The sequence below is a fragment of the Sciurus vulgaris genome, assembly GCF_902686455.1.
Source record: "Sciurus vulgaris genome assembly, chromosome: 8".
Lineage (NCBI taxonomy): Eukaryota > Metazoa > Chordata > Mammalia > Rodentia > Sciuridae > Sciurus > Sciurus vulgaris.
In genome coordinates, this window is record NC_136468.1 from 41,575,254 (window position 1) to 41,600,810 (window position 25,557).

At 38.2% G+C, this 25,557-nt stretch overlaps 1 protein-coding gene across 1 annotated transcript in view; it reads left to right on the forward strand.

Annotated features, from left to right (window-relative positions):
* The window catches only part of THSD7A (thrombospondin type 1 domain containing 7A), a 398,818-nt gene that overhangs the window by 294,443 nt on the left and 78,818 nt on the right, over window positions 1-25,557 (forward strand). Inside the window, exon 7 of the mRNA XM_079152060.1 lies at window positions 15,220-15,414. Within this exon, the coding sequence (XP_079008186.1) occupies window positions 15,220-15,414 (195 nt within the window). The remainder of the gene's footprint in view (window positions 1-15,219; window positions 15,415-25,557) is intronic.

The window sequence follows — 25,557 nt, forward strand, 5'->3', positions numbered from 1 at the left end:
ACAGTTACTAAAGTCCATGCAAATGATTTAGTCCATAAAAAAATGGAAGAATGTGGATTATCTCAGGGAAGAGACATCTTTGGAGATAAATTAAGAAATACTCATCCAAGGAAGAATACAAGCCAACTTGAGTAAGAAGTTCTTGGGGTAAAGCAAGGAATGCACATTCAAGAAAGGATGCAGAACAACCCCCAGAGGAAAGACAGCAACCCCGCAGTGTGGGTCGGTAATATTTATAGAGGGACAGTTGCTGGGAGCTGGACTAGAGGTAGAGTCAAGGTGGATTCACACAATTTGGTGGCCAGTTTCTCCAGCTCTTGGGCATTGACCTCATGTTACTTTTTGCTGGCAAGAGGATGGGTCAGGCATGCAAGCCAAAGGTGCAGGCAGGTCAAGTATAGGGCCTGGGTTGCTGTGGGTGCTTGTTTTGCATTTCAAAGATTTATAGACATTTTTTGCATTCCATTAGCTCAAGGGCTTTTCTCTTTTGAGACTCAATGCATCTTTCCTTTTCTGTATTCCCAATTTCTGTCTAGAGGAAGAATGTGGGCCATCTGGAGAGTAAGAGATACTTTTGGGTTTCTCAAGCATTTTTTTTTAAAGGAAACTTGGTGATGGGTGGACCTGGGAAGGTAGGTGGGGATGACGTCAGTCTGGTGATCACAAGATAGTTTGTAGTTGGTAGTCTGGCAATTTTCAGGATCCCAAGGTTGATGTCTTTTCCATTATCTGAACAATAAATAACATTGTGAAAGTATCCTATCTATAGGATTTGTATCTCCCTTTTCTGGATCTGTTCTAAAAATGCCTGCATTCGTGGGCAAATTAATAGTAAACGGCAATTTTAGTTAGTGGGTGAATTTCTAGTAACTTTAAGACTGAGGGAAGATTTGTAGTTTCCCCAGAAATTTGCAAATGACAGGTTTGTGAGAAAGAATTGACCTCTGCAGTGAAGGTGTGAGGAACTTTTTATCACATGGCTTTTAAATTAGTTAGATTTTTCTTGTCCTTCCTTTTGTTTCCTTTCCACCTGTTTTTTTATTTCTTTTCTAACCTTCCTCATTTGTGAGCCAATTCACTTCTTATAAACTGAAAATAAATGAAGCAAGACAGGCTGAACTTTCAGGCAGACAAAAGCGTGTTAGAAAAGGGCATAAACTTCAGTGTTAATTTCAGTTAAATGAAGTTAAGAAGATACTTTATTCCAAAATATATGTGCTTTCAGTTATGCCCATAGGAATATTATACTCATAGATAATTCTGGTGATGAATGAGCACAAATATATAGGTAAAGTTTTAATCAGGGAAAGGGAAGAAGGGATTCACTTCAGCTGAAGGAAACAGCCCTAACTGAAAGAGAATTCAAAACTACCCATGAACCAAAGAATAGTCAAGAGCCTTTTATTGAATGGTGGGGCTGGAAGGGTCTGGCATTCTTACAGTAACATTTTTAAGAATATTCTTTCCTTTGGAAGACTCTAGAGATATTTTCTGGCATCCCCTATACCTGGTATTTATGGTTTATCTGATTAAATATAAAGGGATAGAGAAGGATACAGTTCGTACATTGCAAGAATCTGAGAATAGGAAAAGACTTTTAGTAACAGAGTATAAGTTGAGGCCCAAGAGTTCATTCATAATTTTGTCCCTCATTCTGGTCTGTTCTGTCTCAGAGAGAGCATGCAATTAATACATGACCCATGTGTATAACTCACAGTTCACAGTAGTCAAATTGTGGAACCAATATAGGTGTCCATCAGCAGATGACTAGATAAAGACAAGGTAGTAAATGTTCACCATGGAGTTTTATTTTGTCATAAAATTATGTCATTTGCATGAAAATGGATGAAACTCTAGAACATTATGCTAAGTAAGATTCAGAAAGTCAAGAGTTGTATGTTTCCTTTCATATGTGAAAACTAGAAAGCAAACAGCAAAGAAAAGGAACCTCTTGAAAAGAGTAGACCACTAGAGTTAAGAAAGGGGACCTGGGAAAGGAGGAAGGGGCAGGGTGGGTATACAAGGAAATAAAACAGATCAAATTGTGACTTATGCATGTATGAATCTGCTACAATGAATCCCTTTATTATGTAAAACTGTAATATTATCAATTTTTTTTAAAAGTGCCATAACAGTTGACCTTAAACAAAAGTATAAGTCATGGATTCCATGTTGAAACTGTACTGAGTCTAAGCAAACTCTTTTTTCTGCCTAATCCCACATGAAATCCTTAACCAGAGTTATTAGGAAGGGAAGTCATTAGGAAGGAAAGTCATGAATATTAAAAATACGAGTTGTTTGCTTAATGCCTTGTTTACTAAGTGAGCAGTTATGGGTGGCTTACATTTTTGCTCCCTGTCGAGCAACAAGGTCCGATGTATCTCCTCAGGGCCCCCCTGAGGAGAATATGGGGCCAAGCAGGATGATGAGTGTCGGCAATGGAAACCCACCAGAGTCAGGAGGTCTATCAGCGCACAAAGCACAGCAGGAACTCGTTTATTGAGGAAGTTACACAGCGTTTATGTAGGGTGGGGGCTAGGTGGGAACCAATTAGCTTAAAGGTCAGCAAGGCATGGGGGAATCACGCAGGGGAGAGTCCCATAGGACTAAATGGCAAGCATGAGCTGATCACGTTCAGGGAACTGCTGCTAACCAATCCCTGACAGTAGGGGGTGGAGATGAGCAGGCCAATCAGGGAGTTGCTGGGTAAGAACACATTTTTCTGTTTCCAGGGGGAGAGTGGCAGTACAAAGATATCCAGGTAAACTGTTGGTGGATCAGGCAGTGCCACGTGTGAGGAGGAGGTTGCCAGGAGAGTGCAGCCTCCATTAGGGTGCATCCCCTACAATTCCCCCTTTTTGTTTTATTAGCCCCCCCCCAGCCAGTTGGAAGGTGGAGCTTCTGTCTTAGGTTATCTCCTCTTTGAGATCTTACCCGTCTCTGAATACTCCACAGTGCCTCAACAGCTCAGAGGGGAGGGAAACCTCATCAAGAGCCTGTCTTAGGTTGTCCCAGTGCACCTGGGATCTTACCCATCATCAGCTCAAGGGGTCTCTGGGGGTTAACCTTGCATTATCATTATATGCCTCCTCATAACCAGTGGCTAGCCGTTGGTATTGTACTTGGACATTTATTAATTGTACTGCCTTCAAATGTTTCTGTACGAACTGTAAGACCTTATTTGAAAATGTAGGGGCCAAAGGTAGGTGCTATAAGGAGAAGGAAAAGGGGACCAAGCAAGGGAAGTAAGTAAGGGAGCCAGCCATGTAAGCTCGTCCAGAAGAAGCTAGATTGAAGCTCGGTACACCATTTTTTTTCAGATTTTCTTGCAGTTGCTTGATCTTGTCATGGACAATTCTGGACCGATCTGTATAACAGCAGCATTCCTCCTGAAGAAACAAGTGAAACCCTCCTTCCCTGGCAGTTAGTAAATTTAACCCTCTCCCATGTTGTAGGACTACTGCTGCAAGGGAATCTAATTGTGCCTGGAAGTCTAAGATTGCACTAGCTATTTATTGCATATCATCTATTAATTGTTGTGAAGGTTTATTATATAAGGTAAGAGAGGTGCCTAGTCCGGCAGTTTTGGCTCCTGCTTTAGTAGCTACCTTGTTCTTAACATGTTGTTCATTAAGAGGAATCATGCTCATTTGGATATTGTGCATATCCATCCTCTGGGGCAGGTACTCTCATGTATTGTTGCCTTAACATCATTAGTTGGACTGTGCTTACACGGTCCTTGATAAAACTATTAACCTATTTAGAATGCAGGGGCTGAAGGTTAGGAGTAAGAATAAAATAATAAGTGGCCCCAGTAAGGTAGAAATCAAGGTGGTCAACCAAGGGGAGGAATTAAACCATGATTCAAACCAGCCTTGCTGTGCTTCTCGCTCCTTCTTCCATTTGGCTAGTCCTTCTCTAACTTTAGTCATAGATTCTTTAATTACTCCTGAATGGTCAACATAAAAGCAACATTCTTCACCTAGGGCCACACACAATTCTCCTTGCTGTAGGAAAACCAAATTTAATCCCCTCCTGTTTTTCATTACTACTTCAGCTAGGGAAGTGAGGGATTCTTGAAGGTGGAAAATGGAGTTTTCTAGCTTCTCAATATCCAGATCAATAGCTGCTCTTAAACCAGAGTAATGTTGGTTCTGAATTATTAAGGAATCTGTTCCTGTTCCGGCTCCTCTGAGTCCCATACCCAGAATCATACTTAGGGTTAGGGCCATAAGAGGTTCCCTCTTGGTCCTAGGGGGGTTCCCTCTTAGTCGTAGATAGAAGTCCTCATCTGAATGATATAATAGCCTGGGAACTAGCCTAACAAGCACACAAAAGCCTTGGGAGTTACTGATCACTTCTGTATGGACACATGGTGTGAGTCCTGTAGAACAGGCCCACCAAGTGTCCTGCTAGGGGATTAGATATTGACCTGAGTTGCTCAGTGTTACATTTTGCTTGCATAAAGATTGATGAGATTCAGGGATATAGCCTATTCAGAGCCCTTGTCCAGTAACTTGTTGTAAGGTCAGGGAACCTTTTGATTGCCAGCGACATTCGTTAGAGTTGTGGGAAGAGATATAGTTTCCTAGAGTTGCTATGCCTTCATAATATGGTGGGGCTGTATCTTAACACAGCCAATGGGATTTAGTTATATTGGGATTAGAGCTGTTTAGGACTAAGTAGGATTGTTCTAGAAGAGCTAATAGGGGGTCCTCGAGGGTCCCCGTTGGGAGAGTGGTAGACTTCAGTAGCAAGGTCTTGGCACTAGGAGATGTGGTTGAGAGATGTGTTAGGTTTGGTTTGGGGTACCAGTTTGCTGAATGAATTGTTTGCTTGGATTAAGTACCTGGTTGGGGCCCAATGCTGTTTTGCTCAGGGGTTTCTGGACCAACTTAATTGTGAAGGTTAGTCCAGGATTATACCCACTGTGATAAAGCCTTAGTCCCCAGGTTTTTCCAGCCTCCCAGTTTGCCTTTTTTCCTGCGGGGGTGAACTTTATGACCAATGGGTTGCAGTGTCCCCCTGGGGTAGCTAATGGGAAGGCAGAATATTCTGATTGGTCTTTGTCATAACATGACCCACAGTTCACCCTTTTACCTTGCTGGTGGCAATAACCTCGTCCTACTTCTTGCATGTTTTCACCCCTTTCCACTGAGATTAGGTCTCCAGTGATGGGGGCGGTCCACGTGATCCACCCAGTAGATTCACAACCCCATGCTTTACAGTAGACGCTTTCAGGACCTCCGCACTTGGCAATTTGCTTTCTGTCTCTCGAGTGAGTGGGGCAGATGTCGAACCTTAGGCTTCTGGTATTGCTGCGACCCCCAGGAGTTAAACAGCCATACCCTGGGAAGGGTTCCTGATATGAAGGGTCCCATGTATTCCCCATAAGGTCACACAAGTCCACAAGGAGGTCAGGGAACCAAGTTCCTAGAGGGGCTAAATTTGAGGAGGTGACATTGGCTATTTTGCCGGTTTCCGCGTTGATGACCATCCAGGTTTGGTTCCATGGGAGGTGGGGGTTTCCTTGAACTAGTATAGTACTTATAGTTAGGAAGCAAAGGGTTACTAAAGGTCCCATGGTAAGCTGTGGCATTTAGGGTTTAGTATGGTTTTGATACTTATGGGACAGCTCCAGGTGCTCCAAGAAAGCTTGGATGATGACGGCACTAATGAACACCAACAGAGAGATGATTAGCAGTCCGGTAATGATGAGGCAAAGAGTCCACCAAGGGTTCTGCATACCTGTCAAAGACAAGAGAATACCATCCCTCAAGAGGCGGAGCTCCTTGGGTCAGTATTATCATTTTGTGAGGGGAGGGCATCATTTGGAGGGGGGTGATATTTAATGTTCTTTGCAGGGACCCAAATGGGCTTGTCCTCATCAATAGGAAATACACATTAGAATCCCCTTTGAACAGTTATGAGAGGGTCAGGACCTCTCCAGGCCCCTGTGAGAGGGTCTTTCCACTGGACTCTGATGTTGTGATATTTTACCACATTTGCCCAATGCTTTTGGAAAGGGGAGAGATGATCATTTTTGGAAAAATCTAAAATATTTAGAGTGCATAGTGCCATCCTTAATTGATCATGGGGGGATGATACTCCCCCCTTTTTGCTTTAATAGCTGGGTCTTTAGGGTTTGGTTTTGTCATTCGACAATTACTTGACCAGTGGGATTGTAGGGTATGCCCGTATTATGCTAGATGCTCCAGCATTCTACAAATGTGGAGAATGATTTACTGGCGAAGCAAGGGCCATTGTCAGTTTTGAGTTGTTTAGATAGGCCGAGGACTGCAAAACATTGTAGTAAATGATTGATAGCATGTTTTGTCTTTTCTCCACAGCAGGCATGTGAGAAAGTATCAATGGTTACAAAGATGTATTTGAGCTTCCCAAAAGGAGCAGAATGGGTGACATCTGTTTGCCACCGATGATTAGGTGTTAACCCACGGGGATTGACTCGAGCTTCTTGTAAAGGAGATACTTGTAGAAAAGGCGAACAAGATTTACAGGTCCTGGCGATTCGTTTTAGCTCCTTAATAGGGACCTGGGGATACCTGTGGTGTAAGCCCCACCAATTAACATGAGTAAGCTCATGAAAGGAGGTAGCATCCTCTTGGAAAGAATAGCTTTGCAGAGAAGATGCTAAGGAGTCAGCAATTGTATTGCCCTGAGATAAAATACCTGGGAGGCGTTGGTGCACCCGGAGGTGCTGCAGGAATAAAGGTTTAGTCCTCAACTTTAACAGGTTTCTTGCCTGAAGCATTAAAGGGGTGATGGGATTATCATCAAGCTTAATGTATGACCAGGGGAGGTTAGGGAGCAGATGGGCAACATAGAGGCTATCAGTGAACACGTTGAAAGGCTCTTGTATTTCACGTAAGGCTAGAATGATGGCATAGAGCTCTTTGAATTGTGCTGAACCTTAGATGTCATGGACTAACGTCCTGGGGGTTTCGTCACCCTGTATAGAAGGTGGAAAAATAACTATTGCTGTTCCTCTTTTTCCCCCATCTGAGAACACCATGAGAAAGGAAGGATTAGCCTCAGGTAAAAACAATCTTGGTGGGAAAAGTAACAAATTTTACATACACCCTATTGATAACAGGTCCTATAATAGAATATTAAATGATAGAAATAAATCCCCAATAAAATTTACTGTTTATAATTACCATTACCGACAATTTTAGTTTGGAGAATAGCAGCTTGATAAATTCCCAGCTTTAAAACTTGTATACCTGGAAAATATGAACACATTTAATATACAAAGAGTGACCATTTCATAATTACCTTGACACTTTTATATTACCCAATTTAGTTTTTAAACCTCAATTTTCAAGACTAATTGTCCTAAAGAATGAAACTTAACAGATATAATGTTAAGCGTAAATTAATGTCTGTAAGAAATCCTTGTCAATTTAACATATAAATTAAACTTCGGTTTATACCAGTATAGTAGTATTTGACTTTAAGAAAAACATTAAACAGCTTTAACTGATTGTCTTACATACTTGTAACCAACTTAGTTACATGCAAACTTGTTGACATTTGCCCTTTACTTACAGACTTTCTTAGCACTTACTTAGACCCTCATGTATTTCATTATATAACTCTTTCTTATCCAGAAAGATTTTCTTCTTCACTAAATATAGTTCCATTTTTAGAGCCTTTTATTTTCTCTTTCCTATGTGTTGACCCCTTTTTGTTCCCATTCTGAAACAACTCTTACAAAATTTCTGAATTTAGATAAATTACTCCATTTTAACAAGATAAAATACTTTGTTGTTTATAGTACTCTAACTGAAACACGGTTGAAACCTTTAGAACCCTTTGTATATAGAATTGTACCTGTTAGGGGCTGGGGATATAGCTCAGTTGGTAGAGTGCTTGCCTTGCAAGCACAAGGCCCTGAGTTCAAATCCCCAGCACCACAAAAAAAATAAATAAATAAATAAAGAATTGTACCTGTTAGGTCATAACTCCATAACTCTTAGTAACCTTGTTTTTAGTCAAGATATTAGACAAGTGTCCTGAACAGTATTTGCCATCTTTTTCTTATTGAAGAAAAGTCCTAGAAATAATTGATATTAGACATTTCGTTAACATCAACATTTCATTATTTGACCACCTAGAGACTTGCAAGTTATTTCTAAAGACATTTCACTTTTATTAGTTTACCCAATTTAAATTGAACCTTTTTAAATCACGTGAATTAAAAATATTTGGATCCATTTTTAAATTTTAATTTTAGGAGCGCTCAGTTTTGATACAGACAAAACATGACATCAGACAGCACAACATACAAATAACAAAAAATCAAAGGCCTTGTAACTTTATAGGTGAATCTCCATTGCAATGTAACAGATGTTCAAAAATAACAGTAGAGTTGGATAAAAATAGAACTGATCAAAAAAAGTCATGAGCTCAAAAATACAGCATTAAAGAAAAACAAAACAAAACAAGAATCTTGGAAAATGAGTTAGTTCTGTGTAGCAGCCCAGGAGTTTAAGTCTCAGGTCGCTCCCCCACTGAGACTGTTGCAGTTTTTCATTCCAATGCAGGCTTCAGCAAGGCCAGGCAGGAGCAGGGAGTGATCCTGTGCTCAAGATAAGTTTTGTATCTGGATAGGGTGGAGGAGGGGCTAAAGAAGCCTGGAAAGGGTTAGAAGAGGGAGTGGACTCGGGGGAGGACTGCTTCAAGGACATGGGTGTTTCCTCCCTAGGTGGCCATGGAGCTGCATCAAAAGGATCAAGAGGGGGGCCTGTTTCTGTCTCTTGTGATAGTTCCTCTTGGCCCTTGCGTGGGAGGACCTCAGGACGGTCTTTTGGAGAGCCAGCGCCTTTGGAGAGTCCCCTGTCTTTATCTGGGTTGCGGGTAGGAAGCGGCTGGAAACAGCTTTTAAGGGCTGCGATAGTGGGGAAGGCCCCTAGAGAGGGGATATCTCCCTTATTAACTTGCGCCTTACAAAGAAGTTGTTCAATTCTGTCCCATGTTTCCCAGTCAAACAAGTTTGCTTCAGGCAGCCAAGGGGCTGCCTTGATGAGGGCCTTCCAGGTCTGAAACACCTGGCTATCTGAGAGTTCTAATCGTCTACTTCTAAGTAGAATACTAAGGGAGTCAGGGGAGGGGTCAAACTTGGAATTGGACTGTCCCATATCTTATGGGAGTACACTCACCCACAGTCCGATTGACCTGTCGGCGACTTAGTGATCCTCACACGGGGCACGAGTTGTTGCTCCCTGTCGAGCAACAAGGTCCAATGTATCTCCTCAGGGCCCCCCTGAGGAGAATACGGGGCCAAGCAGGATGATGAGTGTCGACAATGGAAACCCAACAGAGTCAGGAGGTCTATCAGCGCACAAAGCACAGCAGGAACTCGTTTATTGAGGAAGTTACACAGCTTTTATGTAGGGTGGGGGCCAGGTGGGAGCCAATTAGCTTAAAGGTCAGCAAGGCACGGGGGAATCACGCAGGGGAGAGTCCCATAGGACTAAATGGCAAGCATGAGCTGATCACGTTCAGGGAACTGCTGCTAACCAATCCCTGACAGTAGGGGGTGGAGATGAGCAGGCCAATCAGGGAGTTGCTGGGTAAGAACACATTTTTCAGTTTGTGGGGAGAGTGGCAGTACAAAGATGTCCAGGTAAACTGTTGGTGGATCAGGCAGTGCCACGTGTGAGGAGGAGGTTGCCACGAGGGTGCAGCCGCCATTAAGGGTGCATCCCCTACAATATGTTTCCTTTCATATGTGAAAACTAGAAAGCAAACAGCAAAGAAAAGGAACCTCTTGAAAAGAATAGACCACTAGAATTAAGAAAGGGGACCTGGGAAAGGAGGAAGGGGCAGGGTGAGTATACAAGGAAATAAAACAGATCAAATTGTGACTTATGCATGTATGAATCTGCTACAATGAATCCCTTTATTATGTAAAACTGTAATATTATCATTTTTTTTTAAAAGTGCCATAACAGTTGACCTTAAACAAAAGTATAAGTCATGGATCCCATGTTGAAACTGTACTGAGTCTAAGCAAACTCTTTTTTCTGCCTAATCCCACATGAAATCCTTAACCAGAGTTATTAGGAAGGGAAGTCATTAGGAAGGAAAGTCATGAATATTAAAAATATGAGTTGTTTGCTTAATGCCTTGTTTACTAAGTGAGCAGTTATGGGTGGATTACATTTAATGAAACAAGAAAATGCAGAAATATGATTGGGATTAGCCCTAAATTTTTATCATATATTTGCAAATTATGTTATTTGCCATACTTTATTATAATGGATTGTATCTCAACAAAAGAAGATAAAGGTCATATTATTATATCAAGTTTTGAATTAAGAAGTAGATATTCCAGGGGAAGGAAAACATGTTTTTATCTCAGAGTCACATGACTGTTTTGCCAGGGTCATGTATGGAAACTTGAGATAACATAACAGAAAGGTGTCAGGGAAAAGATCATGGTGAATTGAATGGGTTTGAAAAAAGTGATGAAAAGGAAGAAAACCCTGAAAGCAATTTAATTTGAAGACCCTTGTTGATTAAAGATATTTGGAACTCAATAGGTTAATATGTAGTTGGAAAAGAGGAAAGAGAAGGTGAAGCTGAAGATAATTTTTGTAAAGTAGTTAAAAAGTATTTGTCAAAGTAAAATTTGCACCAAAATTAGAGAAGGTATTTGAGATTATTAGAATAGGGAGAGACTGAACTCAAATTGGCAGAAATAAATGGCAGGAAAATTTTTAAGTGCCAGAGTAAGCTAATGGAAAAGTTCTGGAGAACATCACAGGCTGAGGTTTGACGGATGGGATATGTCAAGTACATTGAGTTATTCCTGAGTTTGCAAATGCTTTTGGGGTGATTAGGCCATCTGTGCTTGCAAATTGGAGCCCAAGGAGGTTGGGCACTGCCCCTCCTACAGAGTCTCCCTGTCCTTCACTGTTATCATTTCTAAAAGATGGTTCCCAACTCCTTGGGAAAGATAGTTTCTGGAAAACTGCAAAAAGTTATGAGATAATTTATACCCTTTTCAGTGAGGTAGATAGAATTTAAAATTGTAAATGTTCTGAAATATATGCTCCACAGAAAGGAGGTTGGGGCAGAGAGTCAATAAGAAACCAGTCTAAGTTCAGTGGAACTGAGGGAAGATGAAGGACATCTTGATCAGATTCTCATATACTAAGGATTTGGAAAGTTTTTTTCTTTGCTTTGGTTTTTGTTTGTTTTCAGAAAGCAATACATATCCTGGGACTTCAGGTCCATTTCCCCACTGTTGTAGAGGGGTTCTATGGAACTGAGGCAACCACAGCAATCCGCAGCAATCAGTCCTTGCAATTCTGAAGGAAAGATTTCAAACAAGTTGCACAGAGTAACAGCCAGGAGTTTACTGGAGAAGGTGAATGTAGTCTCTGAAGAGAACAGCATAGCTCTTATAGAGTCTGGGATTTTAAGGGGTTTTGGTCCTTTTGTTCTTTACTACTTTTCTCCTATCCCCTTCGGATTGATAAGTGGTTTGTTGCCCTTTGTTTTTTTCATAAAGCCCTCAGCAAATATTCTTTGTGAAAGTCCATGATGACCTGGTCAGGAGAGGTAGCTGTGACATGGTTTTGAAACAATAATTTCCTTAAGAGGTTATATTATTAACTGTGGATGAAGGAGTTTTGACACTCCAGTTCCTGTTTTCACAATGTCTGCCTGCTTTGATAAAGTTCCCTGTTGTTCCCAATCCTGTGACTTATGGACTTGCTTTAATGTATGTCTGTTGTCCTCCTTGCAAGTTACCACCTTTTGTTGCCTTCTCCTACCCACCTGCTCATGGCTGACTATCTACCTAGCACCCAGATCCATAAACATTTACTGTGAAACTTCAAAGTGACAGTAACTGGATCAAAGACCTCAGATATAGTTTTTTTTTAAATTTTTTATTTTTACAGACTACATTTTGATTCATTAGACACAAATGGGGTACAACTTTTCACTTCTATGGTTATGCACAATGTAGATTCACACAATTCATGTAATCATACATGTACCTAGGGTAATATTATCTGTCTCAGTCTAGTATCTTTCCTTCCCCCCCCATACCATTTTCTTCTGCACCATCCAGAGTTCCTCCAGTCTTCTCTTGCCCTCACTGTCACCCGCCACCCCCATTATGAATCATCATCCACTTATCAGAGAAAACGTTCAGTCTTCGTTTTTTTGGACTTGGTCTATTTCACTTAGCCTGATATTCTCCAACTCCATCCATATACCAGCAAATTCCATAATTTTATTCTTCTTTATGGCTGAGTAATAGTCCATTGTGTATACATACTACAGTGTCTTCATCCATTAATCTGTTGAAGGGCATCTAGTTTGGTTCCACAATCTAGCTATTGTGAATTGAGCAGCTATGAACATTGATGTGACTGCATCGCTGTACTATGCTGATTTTAAGTCCTTTGGGTATAAACTGAGGAGTGGGATAGCTGGGTCAAAAGATGGGTTCATTCCAAGTTTTCTGAGGAATCTCCATACTGCTTTTCAGAGTGGCTGCACTGATTTGCTACTCCACTAGCAATGTATGAGTGTGCCTTTCCCCCCACATCCATGCCAACACTTATTATTGCTTGTGTTCTTGATAATAGCCATTCTAATTGGAGTTAGATGAAATCTTAGGGTGGATTTAATTTGCATTTCTCTAATTACTAGAGATGATGAGCACTTTTTCATGTATTATTGATCACTTCTATACTTCTTATGTGAAGTGTCTGCCCAGTTCCTTAGCCCATTCATTTTGAGTAAGACAAAATGCCTACCAGAAGTTTCTTGTAGTTCATGGGGGTAACAGTGTTTAAACAAAGAATATTCTAAAGTTTTAAAATGATATTCTGCAATATTGTGGGAGAAGAGAGTAGAATGCAACTCCAGCTGGGAAATTTAAGGAAGTCAAAGAAGATTCACAGAGAAAAGAAAACTTGGTACAAAAGGATAACTTGGCAAGAAGATGGGAAACCGTTCATGCAAAATGGTAGTGATAAAGCAGCCTGCTGGTTCATGAGATGAGATAGAAGCTTAGAGTGCCCTGGTAAGGCACTTGGCCCACAGCTAATAGGTACTGAAGAGACTGTGATGTTCAGATTTGCATTTTAAAAACACACCCTTGGGGGCTGGGGAGATAGCTCAGTTGGTAGAGTACTTGCCTTGCAAGCACAAGGCCCTGGGTTTGATCCCTAGCACCGCAAAAAAAAAAAAAAAAAAAAAAGAAAGAAAGAAAAAAAAAAAAAAAACACACCCTTGAAGGTAGAATCAATGATGGGCTTCAGGAGAAATGTAGTACAACAGAAACCCAGAAGAAAGTGTGCAGTGGTCTGAAAGACAACATGGATTCAAGATTAAACAATCAGACTCATAACCTGGATGATAAGAGAGAACATGCACAGATTAAGAATGACTTGGAAATTTCCCATTGAAGATGAAGAATTAGCTTCTCTTCAAAAAGTGGAATGAAAAAGAGTTATAAGGTTCAGTCTATGGGTCTTCTACTTCACCAAGTCGAGAGTGATTCTGGACCTACATACAGAGTTCAGATAAGATGGTTATATGAAAATATTTCCAAGAAAGGTCCATGCAAATATGAAACTCCATTTTCCCCATCTTAATTCATTTTTAAACTTCTACTGTTTAATAAATCAGTAAACATATAAATAAAGCCTCTATGTCTGTATGATTTTTTAAGACAACTTTAGATCATACAAAAGACACTATTATTCTCAGAGTTACTGCAGAGTTATTGTAAAGTCTGATAAGAGAAATCGAATTCCCCAATTACAATACTGAGGACTTTCTAAAAAGCATGCATCTTATCTTGGCTCTGTCTGGTTTCTCTCTGCTGTAGTGTCTTCTTCTCTGCTTACACCTGTTTCAGTTCCATTATATGGATGAGTATAGATTTTGTAACAGAGATGCTTTGCACACAGTACTACTGTGACTGTTAAAATCCACCATAAAAACTACACATTTCCATGATTAAAAAGAAATCAGAATATGGGGGCTGGGGTTGTGGCTCAGTGGTAGAGCACTTGCCTAGCATGTGTGAGGCACCAGGTTCGATTCTCAGCACCGCATATAAATAAATGAGTAAAATAAAGGTCTATTAACATCTAAAAAATATTAAAAAAAAAAAATCAGAATAGCTTAAGAAGCATTTAGGGGATGGTGCTAAACAACATATCTGTGTCCTGCATTAAACTATGGTTAATTGTGTGATTAATGTATTACTTTTGTAATCTTCATCTCGAAACTAAAATCCTTAAGAAACCAAGGTTTAACTTTAATATTTTATACAAAGCTCTCCCATAGTTAATTCAATAAGTTTTGAGCATATACTTTAACAAAAAAGGAAAAGGCTGTCCTCGGATCTCAATTCTCATTTTCTTTAACTTCCATGGAAATCTTCATGAATTTTTAGCATAATTACTTTAAGCAGATGTTCAAACCTCTTATTCTGATAACAGAACACACAGTTTTAAAAAAAAAGTGATGTTCTGGAAGGATTTGTGAGTTTGGTGGTCTTCATGAAAGTAGACTAAACAGGAAGAAATGTGGGGGTTACTTTAAAAATGTCAAAATAATTTTATCAAAATGATGAATTATGAAAACATTCTTAAAGTTGCAGTTGTGAAGAGAAGTTAAATCTCTGGATACCAACTTAAATATTTAAATCTCATTTTGATTTCATAAAATACATAAACCCAAGCATTTTCATTTTATGTCTCAACTTCTTGCATAGTGTGTCACAAACAAGTTCAAAGCAGATATCTCTCAGTTAAGCCTTCAGAGTAAGGCATAAATTGTAAAACGTAGACAATGGTTCATTCATTCGGTTCTGCATTGTGTATTTCATACCAAATATATCTTTTTGCAGATTTAACTAACTGTCTAGAGCTTCCTGGGTAAAAAAAAAACCAAGCTATATAAATGCAAAGTAGTCCTTGAAATATTTATGTTGGTAAATATATGCCAAAAAAGATAGTATATTTAATACACAAAGGTGTGTGTGAGGAGGATCAAATGTTTGTGATATAAGGATTAGGTTCTAGCTAAGAAATTGTCTGGAGAGAGACTAAAGAAGTAAAACAAGTTGTGTTGGGCTCTACCTGCCCGAGTGGCAGACCTGTATCAATCATAGTGGATTTAACAATGATAGAGTATTGGGGATCATGTCTTTCCCAGGTGAAGAAGTGGACAGACAACTTTGCAGAGATGCCATCTTCCCCATTCCGGTGGCCTGTGATGCCCCATGCCCAAAGGACTGTGTGCTCAGCACCTGGTCCACGTGGTCCTCCTGCTCACACACCTGCTCAGGAAAAACCACAGAAGGGAAACAGATACGAGCCCGGTCCATCTTGGCCTATGCAGGTGAAGAAGGTAAGTCCACCACCCAGACTAGATTTAGAATTTCCTTTTGGAAATCCGCATGTGTTTACTTCCTGTAGCCTGGCTACGATGGTAGTTAGTCTGTGAAAATTAACTAATAGAAATCCAGTGATCCAAGGAGATTTCATATCTGTTGATGTGGTGGGCAATTTGATTCTGTCCCCCCAAATTAATCTTGAAAATGGATCTTATTTTAAAGGAGGAAAGACTTGTACAAGTGAATTTATTTTGCTTTTATTCACTCATCTCGTAATTCTAGTTCTTTCTACACCTAAGTGTTAAACTTTTGAAAAGGTAAAAATGAATCCCAAATTCCAGATGTTTCTTTGATTTTTCTCTATTTCAGTAGTATGTGTTACCCTTTGAAATCTTTGAAATCACATCCTACAGTTTAATAAAAGAATCATGTGTGCGCAATAAAAAATATTTTAAAACGACACCAGCATGGCTACTGCTTGACTGAAAATGACATGTACTTTCTACCATTCAGGTTTCTGAACATGGACTTTGAGATCAGAAAGTCTCATGTGTACTTTTGGTTCATTTTCTGAGTACCCTCTCCTAAATCACTTCATCCTATTGGGTGAATGAAGCATGTTTGGCACATATTTACACCTCACTAGCAAGCTTTATTGCTGAGAAATACAAGGCTCTTGGAAATTGTCTCTCAAGCTGATGTCCAAATGCTAATTTGTCCTTAGTGTTTACTGGTAATGTAATGTCATACTCCTGTCATTCTGGAAAATGACACAGAAGTAAGGAAATAGAAGTAGATCAAGTTGTCTGACAATAAGGCATGTTCTTTTTCAAGAATACAGATATGCTATTTAAATATTATCAAGTTAAGTGACCCTTCTCTTTATCCACATTCAGCACTGACAAATAATGATTTCTACTTATAGTAAGCAAGTATTTCTCTGTATTCCTGAAAATGATTAATTTTGCAGGTTCTATACCTTTTTTTTATTTTCCCATTCTGGAGTACTTTAACAAGATACCTAATAGTATTTGTAAGTAATCAAACTTGCTCCCTGTGTATATAACAACTATGCAAACATAACTCTGTTGGACTTACATATGAGTGTCTACATGAGTGAAAAATTTTATTATTTAAAAAAGTCAGTCTATAGGAAAATTTAGAATTTCTTTGTAGGGTCCAAAAATATATTACCTAAATATAAACTTGACTGTTTGCTACAAAAAAAGAATGCATCTATTAAAAATAGAAACTTTTAGAGCAAAAATTATATCCCTTGTGTTTTCAAATACTAACTCTAACCTCATATAGATTATATTCAGACTTCAAAGTCTATCAGCTCAGATTATGCCTTGAGCTTCATTAAAATTAGATCTATGGTCACCGTGCTTCCTATAAATCCATTATACTCTGCAGACACTTGCTGTGTGACTAGTAATGAGTGACTCTTCACCCTGAGTCACATGGCAAGGATTTTGCTATGCTTGCAAAAACTCATCAGATCATTATTTCTCTAGACAAGAAGCCTCACACTGAAAGGTCATGAAATGTTTTAAAGGCAGAAATTTATGATTGTGCTTTGATATGTATCATCTACTTAATTTGAAAGGGTGGGGCTTAATAATTTTTAATTAAGTCTAGTAGCTGCATCATAATAAGCAAGTCATGCTGGAAAAATATAGATGGCTGTGTAATAAATCATAAGGGCATGAATTCAAAACATAATGCTTAATAGAAACTGCAGTGAAAACTATAAATGGAGAATGTACTGCTCTTTTTCTCTGTTAATAACATTTGTAAAAACTGATATAAACTGTGAAATATTTCATGAAAAATTCATCTTTTAAAACATATTTATTTAGTACCTATTACTTGCTGAACACTAAATCACATTTTTCTCATGTAAAATAAGCCTTTTATAATTCTGAGTTACGTTAAAAATGATTTAAGACTGTATCTGCAAGAAAAAAATAAAATGTTTCCTGTCAATTAGGTAATACATAATTCTACACAAGTTAGGTCTTTGTATTAAAGCTTTGTATGTGTCTTCAATGTTCTTAATTTTCTATGGAGAAGTAAATTATTCTGATAACTTTTAAGGAAAACTATCACAGTAGAAAAATAATATATGACATGTTTAGACAAGAAATTGTATGATTTTCTGGAAATAACCTATAGGATAAATCCCATTGCAAAGTATATCTGGATTTACAAAATAAATGCTACAAACTTTTCTTTTTTATTTATCTCTGTCACAACAGTATCATTAAACATTATACTGAACATTAGATGAGCTCTTATATAATTAGTAAGGATAGATTGATTTGTGCTGCAGTAACAGATAGTCCAGTAGTTTGGAGCATAAAAGAAGGAGGGTGGGTTTGTTTTTTTTTCAAGGGAATTAGCTACAGTTCTGGGTTAATTCTCCAGGGCAGTTTGTCCTTGAAGGAATGTCTCAGCATTATACTACCATATGAAGTCCTGTTTCCATAATTCCCAAAAGATGAAGAACGTGCTTGGAGAGTCTATTGATTTAAATGCAGAATCAATTAAATTTTTCCATCTAGAAATGATTTTTGTCATTCCTTACTATTTTTGGCTAAAATGAGTCCTATAACTTCAAGGGGGTTACAAAGAGTACAATGCTAGTGAGTCCTTGACAAAGAATGAAGCTACTGGCCTTACCCCTGATTGACTTGGTCTTCTTACTGTATTTATGTGTCTATATTTGTCTCCATATGTATGTAGTAAAAGACTATTCTATATGGCCCCAAGTCAGTATTTAAAATAGCCTCTGTTCCTCTTTAATAAATCATAGGATAATGGAATGGCACTCCTTTTCCTGCATTTTCTTTCCCTCCATTCCTTTTTTAGACTCTCTTCCTTCCTGAACAATTCTATCCAAAAGGCTCTTGAAGGGGATCAAGCAGTTGGACATCTGTGCCAGAAGGTGTGGGGTCAGCGGTGAACCCAAGTGGGTTGTTAGAACCCTGTCTGGGTGAGAAGAGCATCCAGAGTGAGAGGGGTGACCGGCCATGTAGTTTCAGAGTCACTGAATAGTGTAAAGGGCAGGGTCACATAGGTTGTATGAGAAGGTGGAAGCAGGGCCCAATACAGGATGTCAGAGCACAAGCCAAGCAAAGATGGAACCTCAGCATCCATGAAGGCAGCCAGCCCCATGTGAATGCCAGGACCAGGCAGGGTTGTGGAGGGTTTTTATATTGTGGAGTAGCCTGAGGCAGGGTATCAGAAATGGGCACAGGGACAAAGATACCCTGTAGGGACAGAATGGAGATAGCAGTGGGAGATGGGCAGGTGAGGAAGAAGATTGATCAAATGAGAACATGTACTAAAAATAACAGAAATCAAGTTTCTAATTACTGAAGAAAGGAGTTACAAATATGTTCAGAAAGAAAACTGAATTAAACCCTGAGGTATTCTTTTGGGATTGAAATTTATCAATGTAATTTTATGGTGTTTTTTAAATTTCTTGATTCTTTTTACTTATACATGACAGTAGAAGACATTTTGATATAATTATACAAGCATGGAATATATCTCATTCTAGTTAGGACTCCATTTTTGTGGATGTACATGATGGTGGGATTCAGTGTGATGTTTTCATTTATGTGCATAGGAAAATTTTTTCAGATTCATTCCACTGTCTTTCCTTTTCCTATCCCCCTCCTTCCCTCTGTTCCCCATTGTCTACTCTACTGAACTTCTATCCTCCCACCTCTTATTGTGGGTTAGCTTCCACATGTCAGAGAAAATATTTGATCTTTGGCTTTGGGGGATTGGCTTATTTCATTTAGTATGCCAGTCTCAAGATCCATCCATTTACTGGCAAATGTCATGAAGTCATTCTTTATGACTGAGTAATACTCCATTGTGTATATATACTACATTTTCTTTACCCATTCATCTGTTGAAGGGCACCTAGGTTGGCTCCATAGCTTAGCTATTGTGAATTGTGCTGCTGTAAACATTGATGTAGCTATGTCACTGTAGTATGCTCATTTTAAGTTCTTTGGGTATATACTGAGGAGTGGGATAACTGGGTCAAATGGTGGTTTCATTCCTAGTTTTTTGAGGAAAATGCATAATGCTTTCCAGACTGGTTGAACCAATTTGCAGTCCCACCAGCAATGTAAGAGGGTACCTTTGCCCCACATCCTCGCCAACATTTATTGTTACTTGTATTCTTGATAATTACCATTCAGAAAATAGTGAGATGAAATCTCAGTGTAGTTTTAATTTGCATTTCTCTAATTGCTAGAGATGTTGAACATTTTTTCATATATTTGCTGACCATTTTTCTTCTTCTGTGAAATATCTTTTCAATTCTTTTGCCCATTTATTGATTGGGCTATTTGTTTTGGGGGGGGTGTTAAGTTTAAATCCATAAGCAGTAGAATTAAATTTAACCCCTATCTCCCACCCTGCACAAAACTCAACTCAAAGTGGATCAAAGACCTAGGTATTAGACTAGAAACACTGCACCTGCTAGAAGAAAATGTAAGCCCAACACTCCAACATATCAGCTCAGGAAATGACTTCCTGAAGAAGACTCCTAAAGCACAAGAAGTAAAATCAATAATCAGTGAATTGGATGGCATCAAACTAAAAAACTTCTTCACAGCAAAGAAAACATTCAAAAGTGTGAAGAGAGCACCTACAGAATGGAAGAAAATCCTTACCACTTGCATCTCAGATAGAGCACTAATTTCCAGCATACAAAAAGAACCCAAAAACTTTTATGGTGTTTACTTGTAAAGATAGATATACAAATAAAAGTAAAAAGTATGTGAATACAGTAAGTCCATATAACACTCAGATCTTGGTTTCATTTTTTTTTCTTTCCTTTCTTTCTCTTTCTCTTTGTGTGTGTGTTTGTGTGTGTGTGTGTGTGTGTGTGTGTGTGCGCGCACGTGCACGCGCACATGCTTAGAATTGAACCCAGGGCCTTATGCATGCTAAGTATATACTCAAACATGGAGCTCCATACCTAGTTCCAGATCTTAGTTTCTGATACCATTCTCTAATAAAAGAAAGTAGAGCTCCTTGGAGAAATGGTGGATTCCAAGACTGTGGTAGAAAAAGTAGAAGATGGCCCTGAAGAATGTGTCTAGAGTCCAAGAAGCAGAAGCAAGCTTGAAGAGTCTCCCACTGGTCACATAGGCAAACAATTTGAATACCAGAGTGGTAATCCTAACAGATCATAACCCAATAAATAAAATTGGAAAACATGGATGCACATTTGAAATACATTAAAAAAATAAATAAATAAAATGAACATCTGATGAAGAGCAAGTTATTTACGTAGCCTCAAGTATCTTCTTATTAGAGAAATTATACATATACCACTTGAATCCAATGATTAAAGTTAGTGTTGCTAGTAATGGATAAAATCAAAATCTGTGTCCTCCATGTGACACAGTGAAAACGTGACTCACTTCTCTTATATTCTTCCAAAAATGCATATTTAGAATCTAATAAGGATGAAATATCAGAAAAATGCTAATCAGAAGATATTATACAAAATAACTAACCTTTACTCTGCCAGAATATTTAAATTTTAAAAATTAAAGAACCATTCTAGATTAAAGCATACTAACAATAAACATGACATCTAAATACAACATTTAATTCTGAATTGAGTCCTTGGGCTATGAAGGCTATTTTGGGACACTTGACAAATTTGAATAGACTCCAGACAGGCGCAGTGGCACATGCCTGTAATCCCAGCAGCTTGGGAGGCTGAAACAGGAGGATCAGGAGTTCAAAGCCAGCCTCAGCAAAGGTGAGGCACTAAGCAACTCGGTGAGACCTTGTCTCTAAATAAAATACTAAACAGGGCTGGGGATGTGGCTCAGTGGTCGAGTGCCCAAGTTCAATCCTCAGTATGCCCCCCTGCCAAAAGAGTCAAATGGGTTCTGAGAATTAGATAGTAATATTGTATCAGTGTTGATATCCTGATTTCCTGATTTTAAATATTGGATGTGATGATATATAGGAGAATCCCCTTAAGTATGGGAAATATACCCTAAAGTATTTACAGTAATTAACATCATTTTTGTCAACTTCATTTAGATGGTCCAGCAAAAAGCTTTTTTGATATGGTACTTTCAATTTTACTGTAATTATGAAGTTGATTTAAATGTTAAAAAAGAAAATAGTAGAATAAAAACAATTGTATATCGTTGCTTTCCACACGATCTTGAATAGTAATATATAGTATTAGCCATATGCAAAAAGTAGTCATAAATGCTTCTTATTGAAATGTTATTTGGAAACCAACTAGAGGTAGTTTATACACTGAAAAATATAAGAGTAATTCTTTTCCCTTTTTTAAAAAAAGTGTTTCTGTGTCTTTGTGTATGTATGGATGTGTGTGTATCTTATTTTTTACATCTGGTTAAATAAAATTGGTAATGTGCTTTTTTAGAACTCTATGATATTTTAAAGTAAGTCTTTCTAGTATTGTTTAAACTGAAGGATTTTTTCCAAAAGCTACTTCAAAGTTATGTTAAGAAGTTCTAAAATAAAGCAATCTTTTAATACTGAAGTCTGGCATACTTAATGTAAAATAGTAGTATAATGAATTTGAACAAAAAATTAAATATTGATGTTATATTTTTAGACCTTAACTTTTTGAACCTCTGTGCAGATGCAGATGCTCAGCAAGCTTCATTTAAAAAGAAAAAAAAAATGTTCATAATGTTTTCCACTAAGTATAATAACAATTTGTTAATTTTCATTATATAGTTGATTATCCTTACAGAGGGAAAAAAACGAGAGAATGTCTATTATTGTGAAGTTCAGAATTACCTGATATAACTTCATCAGTCAAATACCAATGTGCCCTGTGCCCACTTTATTCACAGAAAAATAGATGCAGATTAAAATAGAATTACTCCAGTTTTTTCTCAAATGATTTGGTAGTCTTCAAAAATCATTTTACAATGCAAAACCCGAAGGCTAGTAATATTTCTACTTTAACGTGTTCATTTTCTACAGCTAAAGTATTTTAATTCTAAGAGCCAGGAAGCACTCCTATTTCCTAGCGGATTTTGAGGAACCCAGGATCTATTATATGTCTATGTATACATACAACTCTGGTTTCTAAGTGAATACTGGCATTTCCCTATCCTCCCACTCTTGACCTTGAAGAGGAACTTCCACTTCAATCTGTCTCCACATGACCACCACCCAGGATTTATGCGGGCTCCACAGCAGGAAGCAGTCTTCCTCCGTGTGCAAGGAGAAAAGTGGGGAGGGGACTGTGCTGCAGCAGAATCTCCTGAAAACTCTGAGCCTAAAACTCTTCAGGATTCAGTTCTCCCAAAGCATGCCCTTACCTAAGTGCTTTTCATCCAGCATCAGTCTGCAATCAAAAGGATTTGGGCTGCAGTAGCAGGCAGTGTCCAGAGCACCTTACAGCTTCTTCATCACAAACGCCTGGTGTCCTTCCTTAACCCTGCGCTGGTTATTCTCCACTTAGAACTGCATCAATATTGCTAATTCCCAAGGTCATACCTGTTTGACTGCCTTTGCTTTTGTTTGTTTTTGTCTTCTTAGATAAAATTCTCCCTCCCTCCCCTGTTTTCTCATAACTCTTCTTTTCAAAGCCCTACTCCTTCGAAACTCATCTCAGTGTCTCCTACCGAAGGCATTTTTCAGTCTCAAAAAAGTAATGGACTCTTCCTGCTTTGAATTCGAATTATACTAAACACTTAACATAATTATGACATTCCACATAGAATTATACCCATTTCTATGCTTGTCTTATCCCCCAACTACTCTTCCTCACTGCATTATAATATCCCTGTAGTAGCAAGGATAATTTCTAACCCCTCTAGTGTCCTTAAAGCATCCCACATGAACAGTGCATCATATTTTACGCAATAATTATTTAAAAGAAGGTTCTTTGTTTCACTCCATCATATAAATTGTAAGGACATCAATACCAGAACCAGAAACACCATAGCTCTGACCCAGTGCATCCTAACAAAGGTTTTATGAACTAGATGTCAGAAGGAAATGTCACTTTTTCATTCTAAGAGAAATTTCACTTACTAGTTGGTATTCTCCTTCCGGGACCTAGGGATTGAACCCACAGGTGCTCTACCATTGAGTACAACCTCAGCCTTTTTTATTTTTATTTTGAGACAGGCTCTCACTAAGTTGCCCAAGCAGGCCTCAAACTTGTGATCCTCCTGCCTCAGCTTCCCAATAGCTGGGAATAAAGGCATGTGCCACCACACCTGGCAATAATTGGTATTTTTATATGAGAACAAATGTTCCTTTACAAAGCAGGATTTCACCCAGGTCTCATGAAGTCCTTCCCTTTGATGGAATCATAAAAAATCTAAATAGTGGTTTTACTACAAAGCATATATATTTTATATGTAAGAAGATTTTTTAAAATATGATTATTACTAATTTTGTTGTAGGTCACATTTTACAACTTTTACAGTACTATAGAAATATTCCCAGATGTCTGGAATTAGATCATCCCATAAATAATAGATACATTCAATATTATATTTATCAATTTTTCTACCATAAAATTATTCCCCAAACAACATGACGATGCTCCAATGACTGATTACTCCGACCCAGACTTTCAAAATTGCCATATTGTTGTTATAATTAAGACCACATTGGGGCTTATCTGTGCAAGGATCCTGACAATAGCCCAAACTGCTGATGTAGCTTTAATGTGGATTGGGGCAAGAAAATAAATAGCCTTTATGTCTATAAACTTAACAGCTATCTTGCAATTCCTTGACATGTTATGCTGATGTTGTAGAAGTTTTTTTCTTATCATTTTTCCAAAGCCAACCAGTTAATTCCAATGTCAAAAACAATTCAGTTTTAAAAATCACAGTTTAAATAGCATACATATGCTCACAATGAAAATAGTGTAAGTAAACAAACACATTCTTTGTAGACCATTAATTTTCATATTAAATACAAGGAACTGTTAAAATAATTTTATATATGTGCATATATGTATATGTGTATGTATATAAACATGTGCTTGAGAGTTAAGCTGGAATAAATCTAGCGCCTCAGGGAATGGGTAATAGGAGTGCTCATTTACTTCTCCCCAATCCAATTAGTATGTTTTAAGATTCATTTCTATTCAAATCCTAAACTTCTTTGTAGGAACTGCCAGGGTCACCGAGCTATGTGATGGAAGATAAGATATGAACTGTGACAGATGGTTTCACCTTCATGAAGCAGGGAACATTAATGAAATGCTGTTTAATGCAGGTTGTTCTGATATTGAGACCACATTCAACACTGCATAAATGATTCTAAATTGCCATTAAGTTCTCAAGTATACTGCTACTGATTTATTTGCTGAGTAGAGATGCCCTTAAACATAAAGGAAGAAATAACTGAAGATCAGCTCAAGGTGTGGCCCCTGTAATCAAACTGTCAATAAAGTGAGCAACAAATTCCTCCTCCAGCACCCTACCTTAACAATATAAGACTTTTCACTTTCATAACTGGCATTAGAAATAGCAGCGGTAAGAAACTGGACTTTGTAAATTCTTCATTATTACAATGGTCACTCCATTTAATCTGTTGGGGCTTATCCACTTAATATTTTTTAACTCATATGACCAGTTGGGAACACAAAATAAGGCCTCACCTATGAAGTAATTATAATGGGGCTAGCGCATAAAAAAGGATTTCAGAATAAAAACCCCCACACCATATTCCATTAATTAAAAGACAGATTCATCTTACACTTTAACATTTCTAGAATTGTGTGCATCTTAAAACTGCTGTGGCCCAGTTAATGGCATAGTTGTCATTACTTATATATGTGAACTTCTATGTTATTCCTGGTGGAAATTGCAATCCCATATGCTTCTGCCAAAATACACAGATGATCAAAAACAGCTAAGGACCACTGGAAGAAAGAAAATAAATTCTAGCTCCTTGCTTAAGATTTTATTGACACTTGTGTCAATTAAGAATGCAACAGGATCAGAGTCTAGTGATGAGTATCAGTATCCTCGAAGAAAATTCTGGAGACAGCAAGAATGAACTCTATAAGAGATTCTGTGTCACCTACATCTTTGATATCACAGACAATGATGCAGTGTAGGAGAACACACACTTCAAGGAGTGTGAGT